Source organism: Anolis carolinensis, unplaced genomic scaffold, assembly GCF_035594765.1.
Source record: "Anolis carolinensis isolate JA03-04 unplaced genomic scaffold, rAnoCar3.1.pri scaffold_7, whole genome shotgun sequence".
Lineage (NCBI taxonomy): Eukaryota > Metazoa > Chordata > Lepidosauria > Squamata > Dactyloidae > Anolis > Anolis carolinensis.
In genome coordinates this window covers 9,151,755-9,165,285 of record NW_026943818.1, presented here as the reverse complement: position 1 = coordinate 9,165,285, position 13,531 = coordinate 9,151,755, and the positions used below count along the sequence as shown (strand labels likewise).

The following is a 13,531-nucleotide window of genomic DNA, read 5'->3' as shown; positions in this document are numbered from 1 at the left end:
ATACCCCGCCCCATCTCCCCGAAGGGACTCGGGGCGGCTTACATGGGGCCAAGCATGTAACATGCAAATGTGAGTAGATCAATAAGTACCGTCTCCAGTCATAGGGGTCATGGTCATGGTGGTGCAACGGGTTTGACCACTGAGCTGTTGAACTCGCTGACTGGAAGGTTGGCAGTTCAAATCCTCGGGACGGAGTGAGCTCCTGCTGTTAGCCCCAGCTTCTGCCAACCTAGCAGTTTGAAAACATGCAAATGTGAGTAGATCAATAAGTACCGTCTCCAGTCATAGGGGTCATGGTCATGGTGGTGCAACGGGTTTGACCGCTGAGCTGTTGAATTTGCTGACTGGAAGGTTGGCAGTTCAAATCCTCAGGACGGAGTGAACTCCTGCTGTTAGCCCCAGCTTCTGCCAACCTAGCAGTTTGAAAACATGCAAATGTGAGTAGATCAATAAGTACCGTCTCGGCAGGAAGGTAACAGTGCTCTATGCATTATGCCTATGGCCACATAACTTAGGAGGTGTCTATGGACAACGCCGGCTCTTCGGCTTAGAAATGGAGATGAGCACCAGCCCCCAGAGCCAGAAAGTCTTTACCTTTCTCTTAGTGTTGTGGTTGTTTCTAGACATTGGATGTTTGCCGTTGTGTTTCTGTATGCTGGAATCGACCCTGAGTCCTGTTGGGGAGATAAGGTGGAATACAAATAAATTATTATTATTATTATTGACACAACGACACAGTATGTCATAGCAAACAATATAGACATGCTGGATTTTGTATCAAAATCACAAGTAGAACACTTCCCAAGCGTTTAGGACTGTGTGATATATTTTTGGATAATGCATGCAGATCCCAGTAAGGTGGTCTTTTGCAGTTGGCAGATCGTAATTTTGTCAGTGTTTATGGTTTCCAAATGCCGGCAGAGATCTTTTGGGTATTATTATTATTATTATTATTATTATTATTATTATTATTATTATTATTATTTGCATGACAAGATTAATATACAGCAAACAAGAATTCTGTGCTGGCTGTTGTATTCGATCACACGTCGGACACTTGCCAATTGTCTAGGACTATATGATGTATCTGCAAATAATGCATGTAGATCCGAGTAGGGTGGCCAGATGGTAAATTTTTTCAGCGCCTATTACTTTTAAGTGCTGGCCAAGGTCTTCAGGCACTGCACTCATTGTGCCGATCACCACTGGGACCACCTTTACAGGCTTATTATTATTATTATTATTATTATTATTATTATTATTTTGACACAAAAACACAGTATGACATAACAAACGAGATCTATATGCTGGATTTCATATCACAAAATCACAAGTCGAACACTTCCCAAGCGTTTAGGACTGTGTGAATGATGTGCGCAGATCCAAGTAAGATGGCCTTTTGCAGTTGACAGATCGTAATTTTGTCAATACAGTAGAGTCTCACTGATCCAAGCTAAACGGGCCGGCAGAAGCTTGGATAAGCTAATATCTTGGATAATAAGGAGGGATTAAGGAAAAGCCTATTAAACATCAAATTAGGTTATGATTTTACAAATTAAGCACCAAAACATCATGTTATACAACAAATTTGACAGAAAAAGAAGTTCAATACGCAGTAATGTTATGTTGTAATTACTGTATTTACGACTTTAGCACCAAAATATCACGATATATTGAAAACATTGACTACAAACAATGGCTTGGATTATCCAGAGGCTTGGATAAGTGAGACTCTACTGTATTATTATTGTTGTTGTTGTTGTTGTTGGATGCATCTCCATTGTAGAATGAATGCCATTTGGCCCCACTTGAACTTCCACGGCTCAATTTTATCAGTTTTGGGGAGATGTGGTTTGGAGATGCATCAGCTCTCTTTGGCAAAGAAAGCTGAGACCGAATGAAACGACAGCTCCTAGGATTGGTGGAGCTCTTGGCATCACAGCTCTGTGCATTTCAGCCGTGATATCCTCCTATATACTCATGAATAAGTCTAGAAATTTTACATATCATCCCAAAAAAACAGGACTAATGTGAGTATTGCATCTCAAGTCTTAAGAAAAAAGGAATTATCTTTTTCTTTGAGTAGAGCCATGAAAGTCAAGAGAACCATCTCAGGAGTGTTAGAATTTTCTGTTAAGAGAAAGCTCCCAAACATCCAACAGAGCATCCAAAAATACAAAAGCAGGATACTTATGTTGGGCATTCAGCTCACAGCAAGCAGAGCGTGAAGTGCCATGTAGTTGTAGAGAATTTAGAGCAGGGGTCCTCAAACTTTTTAAGTGGAGGGCCGATTCACAGCCCCTCAGACTACTGGGGGGCCAGACTATGATGAAATAGTCCAAAATTAGGATTCTTTTTGTGTGCCTTCAAGTCATTTCAGACTTAGGTCAACCCTAAGTCTAACATTTAGGACAGAGGCCAGGTCAAGGACCTTGGAGGGCCTTAGTTTGGGGACCCCTGATCTAGACGATCTCAAAAGACCATAGGTAAGCAAAGAGACCTCCAAAGACCGTCGGTAAGGAAAGGGACCTTCAAACGCCATCTAGATGATCTCATAAAGCCATCAGAAGACCATAGATAAGGAAAGGAACCCTCAAAGACCATCTAGATGGTTTCATAAGACCATTGGTAAGGAAAGGGGTCCCCAAAGGCCATCTAGACAATCTCATCAGGCCATCAGAAGACCATAGATAAGGAAAGGGACCCTCAAAGACCATCCAGATGGTTTCTTAAGACCATAGGTAAGGAAAGGGGTCCCCAAAGGCCATCTAGACAATCTCATAAAGCCATCAGAAGACCATAGATAAGGAAAGGAACCCTCAAAGACCATCTAGATGGTTTCATAAGACCATTGGTAAGGAAAAGGACCCTCAAAGGCCATCTAGACAATCTCATACAACCATAGATAAGGAAAGGGACCCTCAAAAGCCATCCAGATGGTCTCATAAGACCACAGGTAAGGAAAGTGACCTCCAAAAGCTATCCAGATGGTCTCATAAGGCCGTAGCTAAGCAAAGAGACCTTCAAAGACCATCTAGACGATCTCATGAGGCCATAAGTAAGCAAAGAGACCTCCAAAGACCAGGTAGACTTAGGTCAACCCTAAGTCTGAAGTTTAGGACAGGGGCCAGGTCAATGACCTTGGAGGGCCGCATCCGGCCCCCGGGCCTTAGTTTGGGGACCCCTGATTTAGAGCTTAGGAGGCTGTTAAGAATTATGGGAGTTGAAGTCCAAAACACCTGGAGGGCCCAAGTTTGCCGTGCCGGTCTGTACAGTAGGTCCAATTGAATTAAGGAAGTGGAACCTCTTTGGCTGAGCGTGCTAAGTTTGTACAGGTGAGGGTGGAAATATGTAAAGCACTTAATTCCATACGACGCTCCGTCGCAACATGTTTTCCAAGGCTGCGGAAACAAAAGCTACCCAGAAACCCCTGCCTCCCGTCGCCTTTTGTCCATTTCCAAAGTTTAGCCTGAAACTACAGTTCCTTTCCCCGCCTATCCATATAATTGCTGCGCATTAATCCATTAGGCTTTTTAATTGCAACCGCTCTTGCTTTTGGGGAGTTTTGTAATTTTTAAAAAGACCCAGCCGGCCCCCTTGAACTTTTCGTTGTTGTTGTTTTGTTTTTAATCTTTTCCCCTCTCTCTCCCTTATAATCGTTTCTCAGCTCCAGAGCAGATTAGAAGAAAATTGCCTCCATAATCTGTAGCGTGCAATTGCGGCGCTTGTAAAGAGCAAATGGGTGTTAAAATCCCAAAGGTGGAGCAACGGGGAGGCAATCCGGAGGCTTTGCAAATGAAGGATGGTTTTAATTCCCTTCTCCCAGCCATAATTTGATTCCTCATCCGTTTTGCCATCAAAGCGCTGGGAGGGAAGGATGCCACTGAATCAGAGCAGAAGACATTGATGGAGCGGGCCCAGCGTCAATTACCGGGCCCAGAATGAAGCCCAGGGTGCATTCGTTGGGTTTCATTGCTATGAGGAACTCGGGGTCTCAGGGCAAAGATTTCCCCCTTCCTCTTTTAAAATGAGACTAACTAAATCCTTGCATACCCTCCAATGTTTTGCAGATGAAAATTTGGACATGTAAGGTCAAGGAGTTGTGTGGTCATTAGGAGGGTTGTGCTTTCAAGTGCCAGTGCCTGCAGCCGAGCGCCTCCTCTAGAGTAAGAAACAATAATAATAATAATAAACTTTATTTAGACCCCGCTACCATCTCCCCAATGGGGACTCGGGGAGGCTTACATAGGGCCATGCCCAGAACAATACAATATAACAGAATATAAAAAGAACAACAAATCATAACATATTGAACAATACAATAAATGATAATATACATTACAACGCAAAATCAGCAGAACAATAAAAACAAGGGCGGGCCACATGAACACTAAGTTAAAACTCGGGGTGAGAAAAGAAATAAGAATAAAAACCACAAAGAAAGGGTCATAAAATAGTGGTGCAATCTGGACGAAAGATATTGGAGGAGAGCAAAACAAAGCTTGCCTCCTTGCCTTGGAGCATGCGTGTGTGGCGTGCAGTCTGCCTGCAGCCAAGCGCCTCTTGTCTAGGGTAGAAAAAGAGGTAAGAAGCCTCCTTAAAGCGCCTTCCAGTGCCTGCAGCCGAGTGCCTCCTCTAGAGTAAAAAACAAAGCTTGCCTCCTAGCCTTGGAGCATGCGTGTGTGGCGTCCAACCTGCCTGCAGCCAAGCGCCTCTCCTTTAGAACAGAGAAACAGGTAAGAAGCCTCCTTAAAGTGCACACCACTGCCTGCAGCTGAGCGCCTCCTCTAGAGTAAGAAACAAAGCTTGCCTCCTCGCCTTGGAGCATGCGTGTGTGGTGTGCAGCCTGCCTGCAGCCAAGCGCCTCTCCTCTAGAATAGAGAAACAGGTAAGAAGCCTCCTTAAAGTGCCTTCCCGTGCCTGCAGCTGAGTGCCTCCTCTAGAGTAAGAAACAAAGCTTGCCTCCTTGCCTTGGAGCATGCGTGTGTGGCGTGCAGCCTGCCTGCAGCCAAGCGCCTCACCTCTAGAGTAGAGAAACAGGTAAGAAGCCTCCTTAAAGTACACACCACTGCCTGCAGCTGAGCGCCTCCTCTAAAGTATGAAACACAACTTGCCTGTTGCCTCGCTTTGGAGACTGCATGTGTGGTGTGCAGGCCCAGAAAGCGCTTTCTGCAGCCAAGCACCTCCTCTAGAGTAAGAAACAGAACTTGCCTCCATGCCTTGGAGACTGTTAACCTGTTTCGTGTCCCTGTTTCATGTCCCGGCTTTCGGTGGGGAGCCCCAATAGGTTTTTTGGGAGCCTCCCGAAATCAGGAGGGCAGATATCTGTTTTCACTCTGGGGTGCTGAAAGATCCGTTTTCGGCTCATTTGAGGGGGGGGGACTTCCCAGGCTCCCCTTCCTGTCATACGCATTGAAGCTGTTTCTACTCTAGAGGAGAGGCGCTCGGCTTCAGGCAGGTTGCACACCACACACACAGTCTCCAAGGCAAGGAGGCAAGTTCTGTTTCTTATTCTAGAGGAGGCGCTCAGCTGTAGGCGGCGTTTTCTGGGCCTGCATGCCACATATGCACTCTCCAAGGCAAGGAGACAACAGGCAAGTTGTGTTTCATACTCCAGAGGAGGCGCTCGGCTGCAGGTACTGTCACGAGCTTTATGGAGGCTACTTACCTGTTTCTCAACTCTAGAGGAGAGGCGCTTGGCTGCAGGCAGGCTGCATGCCACACATGCACTCTCCAAGGAAGGAGGCAACAGGCAAGTTGTGTTTCATACTCTAGAGGAGGCGCTCGGCTGCAGGCACTGGCACAAGCTTTAAGGAGTCTTCTTACCTGTTTCTCAACTCCAGAGGAGAGGCGCTTGGCTGCAGGCAGGCTGCATGCCACACATGCACTCTCCAAGGCAAGGAGGCAACAGGCAAGTTGTGTTTCATACTCTAGAGGAGGCGCTCGGCTGCAGGTACTGGCACGAGCTTTAAGGAGGCTTCTTACCTGTTTCTCAACTATAGAGGAGAGGGGCTCAGCTGCAGGCAGGCTGCACACCACACATACACTCTCCAAGGCAAGGAGGCTGCTCGTGAAAAGCAGGGGAAAGTGATTGACATTATTCAGGCAAATATTTAGTTCTCTGTTGTCTCGACTTTATTTTTGACTGCCTCAAACCAATAAACCAGGAATCAGCTAAACCGGGAGTAAACAAATATGATTTTTAAATCCTTGGGGAGGTTGTTTTGGTGAGACAAGGTGATGTAAACCTGGGTTATAAGTCTAACCTGTGTTTGATATGGCCTGCCCGAAATTAAAAATAAATTCTATCCCAACTCAACCGGTTGAGCAAGGTTCCCGCTGACGGCTGGGTCCTGTTTAGCGAACCTCTTGAACCGCACTTAATGTGAACAGTAAACCCAACACTCTTATCTCCCTCTCCCGGCACCATAAATGAGTTATAAGAAAACCATTACAATCTATTTGCCCCACAAACAGGAGGAAATTAAAGACCCGGGTGAGACGATTGAAAAAGTAAAGGTTAGTTCGTTAGGACATTATTATAAGAGCAAACAGTGCCAAACGGTGATTTGAGGCCGTCGGATTTACAAAGCGAGATAACAAACCAGGAGGTAATAAATCAGCCATGTATACAAGGGGAAAAAAGTCCGACCAGATGGTTTCTGTCCTGCCGTAAGGAGAATGGCAATGGCCTCGTTTCCACTGCGGTCACACTTTATAGCTTCCTAGGAACATCCCGAACCATATCTATATTGCAACCTTTTCCGACAGTGAATATGGACGGCCCTTTTGCTAATTAATCTGGGGATGTATGCCTCCATGAGCATAGCGTGCATATGTGGTTGTCAACTGAAAGTTGATTTTGATTTGTGGCAACGCTTTGGATGAGACATCGGTCACAGTCCTGCTCAGGTCTTGAACACTTAAGGCAGTTCTTTGCTTGATTGATTCTCTCCATCTGGAATAATAATAATAATAATAATAAGAAGAAGAAGAAGAAGAAGAAGAAGACCTGGCTCTGGCTCACAAATGGGACCCCGAAGAAGGAGACAGAAGGCCTGATCCTTGCAGCCCAGGAGCAAGACATCAGGACAAAGGCAATTCAGGCCAAGATTGAAAAATCAGCTGATGACCCAAAATGCAGACTGTACAAGGAAACCAATGAAACCATTGATCATCTCCTGCTGTAAGAAAATTGCACAGACAGACTACAAACAGAGGCACAACTACGTGGCCCAAATGATTCATAGGAACTTATGCCTCAAGTCCCACCTCCCAGCAGCAAAGAACTGGTGGGATCACAAACCTGCAAAAGTATTGGAAAATGAGCACACAAAGATACTGTGGGACTTCTGAATCCAAACTGACAAAGTTCTGGAACACAACACACCAGACCTCACAGTTATGGAAAAGAAAAAGGTTTGGATCATTGATGTCGCCATCCCAGGTGACAGTCGCATTGACGAAAAACAACAGGAAAAATTCAGCCGCTATCAGGACCTCAAGATTGAACTGCAAAGACTCTGGCAGAAACCAGTGCAGGTGGTCCCGGTGGTGATGGGCACATTGGGTGCAATGCCAAAAGATCTCAGCCGGCATTTGGAAACAATAAACATTGACAAAATTACGATCTGCCAACTGCAAAAGGCCACCCTACTGGGACCTGCGCGCATCATCCGAAAATACATCGCACAGTCCTAGACACTTGGGAAGTGTTTGACTTGTGATTTTGTAAAATGAAATCCAGCATATCTATCTTGTTTGCTGTGTCATAATAAAATAACAACAACAACAACAACAACAACAACAACAAAATTAAGGTAAAGGTTTCCCCTGACGTTAAGTCTAGCCGTGTCTGACTCATTTCCATTTCTAAGCCGACGAGCCGGCCTTGTCCATAGACACCTCCAAAGCAATGAGGTCACCTTATTATTATTATTATTATTATTATTATTATTATTATTATTATTATTATTATTATTATTATTATGACACAGCAAACAAGATAGATATGCTGGATTTCATTTCACAAAATCACAAGTCGAACACTTCCCAAGTGTCTAGGACTGTGTGATGTATTTTCGGATGATGCGCGCAGATCCCAGCAGGGTGGCCTTTTGCAGTTGGCAGATCGTAATTTTGTCAATGTCTATTGTTTCCAAATGCCGGCTGAGATCTTTTGGCACGGCACCCAGTGTGCCCATCACCACCGGGACCACCTGCACTGGTTTCTGCCAGAGTCTTTGCAGTTCAATCTTGAGGTCCTGATAGCGGCTGAATTTTTCCTGTTGTTTTTCGTCAATGCGACTGTCACCTGGGATGGCAACATCCATGATCCAAACCTTTTTCTTTTCCACAACTGTGATGTCTGGTGTGTTGTGTTCCAGAATTTGTCAGTCTGGATTTGGAAGTCCCACAGTATTTTTGCATGCTCATTTTCCAAGACTTTTGCAGGTTTGTGATCCCACCAGTTCTTTGCTGCTGGGAGGTGGTACTTGAGGCATAAGTTCCAATGAATCATTTGGGCCACATAGTTGTGCCTCTGTTTGTAGTCTGTCTGTGCGATTTTCTTACAGCAGCTGAGGATATGATCAATGGTTTCGTCTGTTTCCTTGCACAGTCTGCATTTTGGGTCATCAGCTGATTTTTCGATCTTGGCCTTAATGGCCTTTGTCCTGATGTCTTGCTCCTGGGCTGCAAGGATCAGGCCTTCTGTCTCCTTCTTCAGGGTCCCATTCGTGAGCCAGAGCCAGGTCTTCTCCTTATCAGCTTTTCCTTCAATTTTGTCAAGGAACTTTCCATGCAATGTTTTGTTGTGCCAGCTGTCAGCTCTAGTTTGTAGTACGGTTTTCTTGTACTGGTTTTTTGTCTGCTGTGCTTTGAGGAGTTTCTGATTTTTGACTTCAATCAAAGCAGGTTATTATTATTATTATTATTATTATTATTATTATTATTATTATTATTATTATTATTTGAAACACAACAAGATGAGTCCACAGCAGACACTTCCCAAATGTCTAGGACTATGTGATGTATTGACGAATAATGCGTGCAGATCCTATTATTATTATTATTATTATTATTATTATTATTATTATTATTATTATTATTGGAGCCTCCAGTGGTGCAATGGGGTTAAACTGCTGAGCTGCTGATCTTGCTGACCGAAAGGTTGATGGTTGAAATCTGGGGAGCGGGCTGAGGTCCCGCTATTAGCCCCAGCTTCTACCAACCTAGCAGTTCGAAACCATGCAAATATGAGTAGATCAATAGGTATCGCTTCTGCGGGAAGGTAACAGTGCTCCATGCAGTCATGCTGGATACATGAACTAGGAGGTGTCTACGAACAATGCCGGCTCTTTGGCTTAGAAATTGAGATCAGCGGTTCAAATCTGGGGAGCGGAGTGAGGTCCCACTATTAGCCCCAGCTTCTACCAACCTAGCAGTTCGAAAATATGCAAATGTGAGTAGATCAATAGGTATCGCTTCTGCGGGAAGGTAACAGTGCTCCATGCAGTCATGCTGGATACATGAACTAGGAGGTGTCTACGGACAACACCGGCTCTTTGGCTTAGAAATGGAGATCAGTGGTTCAAATCTGGGGAGCAGAGTGAGGTTCCACTATTAGCCCCAGCTTCTGCCAACCTAGCAGTTCGAAAACATGCAAATGTGAGTAGATCAATAAGTACCATCTCCAGTCATAGGGGTTGTGGTCATGGTGGTGCAATGGGTTTGACCGCTGAGCTGTTGAACTCGCTGACCAGAAGGTTGGCAGTTCAGATCCTCGGGTCAGGGTGAGTTCCTGCTGTTAGCCCCAGCTTCTGCCAACCTAGCAGTTTGAAAACATGCAAATGTGAGTAGATCAATAAGTACCGTCTCCAGCCATAAGGGTCATGGTCATGATCATGGTGGTGCAACGTGGTTGACCGCTAAGTTGATGAACTCGCCGACCGGAAGGTTGGAAGTTCAAATCCTCGGGATGGAGTGAGCTCCTGCTGTTAGCCCCAGCTTCTGCCAGCCTAGCAGTTCGAAAACATGCAAATGTGAGTAGATCAATAGGTACTGCTTCTGCAGGAAGTTAACAGCGCTTCGTGCAGTCATGCTAGCTACATGACCTAGGTGGTGTCTGTGGACAATGCTGGCTCTTTGGCTTAGAAATGGAGATGAGCACCGACCCCCAGAGCCAGAAGAGGAAGCCTTTACCTTTATCTGTGTTGTGGTTGTTTCTAGACCTGGCATTTTATTTTATGTTATTTGCTTCTCTTGTATCAGATTAATTGCTTGGATTGCAAACCCTTTGCTGGGGCCGTCTGCTCAGTCTCCCTTTCAGCCCTTCAACAGGTTTACGGCCCTGTGTTTAGAGTCCGAGACCCCTAATGAGCTGTGGTCTTGATCGAGAGATAGCAGCCGGGCCGTTGGCCAAGGTCGGTTTCCGGCTGCGTGTGTCTAGCTCAACTCTCCCAGTCGTAGAGCTAAATTAGAGATCTATTTGTGTGGACGTGTCCTACTCGTTTCCACTGAGACACATGCTTCCTTGACACCTCCCTGGAACACCCCGGCACCTATTTTAATGTCCCGCAACGGCGCATTGCCATTTCTTTGCTGCAGAACATATCCTTTGACACCAGTTGAAGCTGAAATATATTTACTCTAGAGCAGGGGTCCTCAAACTTTTTAAGCCGAGGGCCGGTCCACAATCCTTCAGACTGTTGAGGGGCCGGATTATCATTTGAAAAAAAAAATACAAACAAATTCCGATGCACACTGCACATGTCTTATTTGTAGTGCAAAAACAATAACAACAACAACAACAATGAAAGAACAATACATTATTTTAAAATAAAAACAATTTTAACCAACATACATTTATCAGGATTTCAATGGGAAGTGTGGGCCTGCTTATGGCCAATGAGATAGCCAAGTTAATTAGGGTTGTTGTTGTTGTTGTTGTTGTGTGCCTTCAAGTCATTTCAGACTTTGGGCGAGCCTAAGTCTAAAATTTATTTATTTATTATTTATTTATTTACTGCATTTATTTACTACATTTGTATCACACCCTTCTCACCCCAAAGGGGACTCAGAGTGGCTTACAAATTATATGTGCATACAATATATTATATTATTAGCATAGCACAATATTAGCATTATATATTACTATATTGAACTATACCACTATACCAGGGGTCTCCAAACTTTTTATGCAGAGGGCCAGTCCACAATCCTTCAAACTGTTGAGGGGCCAAATTATCATTTGAAAAAAAAAATACAAACAAATTCCGATGTACACTACACATGTCTTATTTGTAGTGCAAAAACAACGACAAGAACAAGAACAATGAAATAAGAATGAAAAAGCAATACAATATTTAAAAATAAAAACAATTTTAACCAACATACATTTATCAGGATTTCAATGGGAAGTGTGGTCCTGCTTATGGCCAATGAGATAGTCAAGTTAATTAGGGTTGTTGTTGTTGTTGTTGTTGTTGTTGTTGTTGTGTGCCTTCAAGTCATTTCAGACTTTGGGCGAGCCTAAGTCTAAAATTTATTTATTTAATAATAATAATAATAATAATAATAATAATAAAACTTTATTTATACCCCGCCACCATCTCCCCAATGGGGACTCGGGGCGGCTTACATGGGGCCATGCCCAAGACAATACAATAAACCATAACATAATACAATTACATAATAATACATTACATAAAATAAACAGTACAACAATAAACAGTATTTATTATTTATTTATTTACTGCATTTATTTACTACATTTGTATCACACCCTTCTCACCCCAAAGGGGACTCAGAGTGGCTTACAAATTATATGTACATACAATATATTATATTATTAGCATAGCACAATATTAGCATTATATATTACTATATTGAACTATACCACTATACTGTAATATTATATGTAATATTATATGTAATATAGAATATATAATTAATATTATTATAAGGTATTATTATTAGTGTTATATTGTATTACATTATAATATTATTATCAATATTATATGTATATACAATATATTATATTATAAAACTGAGGGCGGGGGCCAGGCAAATGGCCTTGGAGGGCTGCATCCGGCCTGCGGGCCTTAGTTTGGGGACCCCTGATCTAATGTTTCCCTCTTTGCTCTTCCTCCTCCTGTTTGACAGACTCTTTGCTGCCAAGTGCAGCGGCTGCATGGAGAAGATTGCCCCCACCGAGTTTGTGATGCGGGCCCTGGAGTGCGTCTACCACCTGGGCTGCTTCTGTTGCTGTGTCTGCGAGCGGCAACTGCGGAAAGGGGATGAATTTGTGCTGAAGGAAGGCCAGTTGCTCTGCAAGAGCGACTACGAGAAGGAGAAGGATTTGCTCAGCTCCGTCAGTCCCGACGACTCCGATTCGGGTAAGTGCAGAAGTTGACCAACCATGGGGAAACATCATCTATATATATAAATGAGTGATGGCATCACGGTGACCCACAAAACAACAAAATTAAACACCCCACAACCTCGAAAATTGAAGAAGAAGAAAGTTTTATTGATTAGCCCTTAGGCCAGGGGTCCCCAAACTTTTAAAACAGGGGGCCAGTTCACGATCCTTCAGACCGTTGGAGGGCCAGACTATAGTTGGCCACCAAGCAATCTATATATATAAAAGAGTGATGGCATCACGGCAGCGGACAAAACAACAAAAGTAAACACCCCACAATCTCGAAAATTGACAGCACAACCCCTCATCCACGCCTCTAGGTTGATACAACAAAAAGAAAAGAAAAATAAAGTCCTAATTAGAGGGAGAGCAATAATTGTTTTTATCCAATTGCTGTCAGTTTAGAGGGCTAATCTCTGCCCACTTGGTCTCCTAGCAACCAACTCAGCCAAGGGATAGCCAGGGTTCAGTTAGGGGACAGGCAGATTTAGGCCTCACTTAGGCTTCTTCCACAGATTATCTAATTTGCACTGGATTATATGGCAGTGTAGACTCAAGGCCCTTCAACACAGCTATATAACCCATTTATCTATATATATAAAAGAGTGATGGCATCACAGCAATTCACAAAACAACAAAAGTACAGGCCCCCCCAACCTCAAAATTTGACAACACAACCCATCATCCACGCCTCAAGGTTGATACAACAAAAAGAAAAGAAAAATAAAGTCCTAATTAGAGGGAGAGCAATAATTGTTTTTATCCAATTGCTGTCAGTTTAGAGGGCTAATCTCTGCCCACTTGGTCTCCTAGCAACCAACTCAGCCAAGGAACAGCCAGGGTTCAGTTAGGGGACAGGCAGATTTAGGCCTCACTTAGGCTTCTTCCACAGATTATCTAATTTGCACTGGATTATATGGCAGTGTAGACTCAAGGCCCTTCAACACAGCTATATTACCCATTTATAATCTTATATTATCTGCTTTGCACTGGATTATCTTGACTCCACACTGCCATATAATCCACTTCAGTGTGCATTTTATACAGCTGTGAAGAAGGGGCCTCGGATAATCCAGTTCTAAGCAGATAATATAAGATTATCAATAT

At 43.7% G+C, this 13,531-nt stretch overlaps 1 protein-coding gene across 3 annotated transcripts in view; it reads left to right on the top strand.

The window, feature by feature from the left end:
* The window catches only part of lmx1b (LIM homeobox transcription factor 1 beta), a 303,566-nt gene that overhangs the window by 251,019 nt on the left and 39,016 nt on the right, over positions 1-13,531 (top strand). For all 3 annotated transcript variants that reach the window (XM_062960410.1, XM_062960409.1, XM_062960408.1), the window contains one exon: positions 12,166-12,398. In XM_062960410.1, the coding sequence (XP_062816480.1) occupies positions 12,166-12,398 (233 nt within the window). The remainder of the gene's footprint in view (positions 1-12,165; positions 12,399-13,531) is intronic.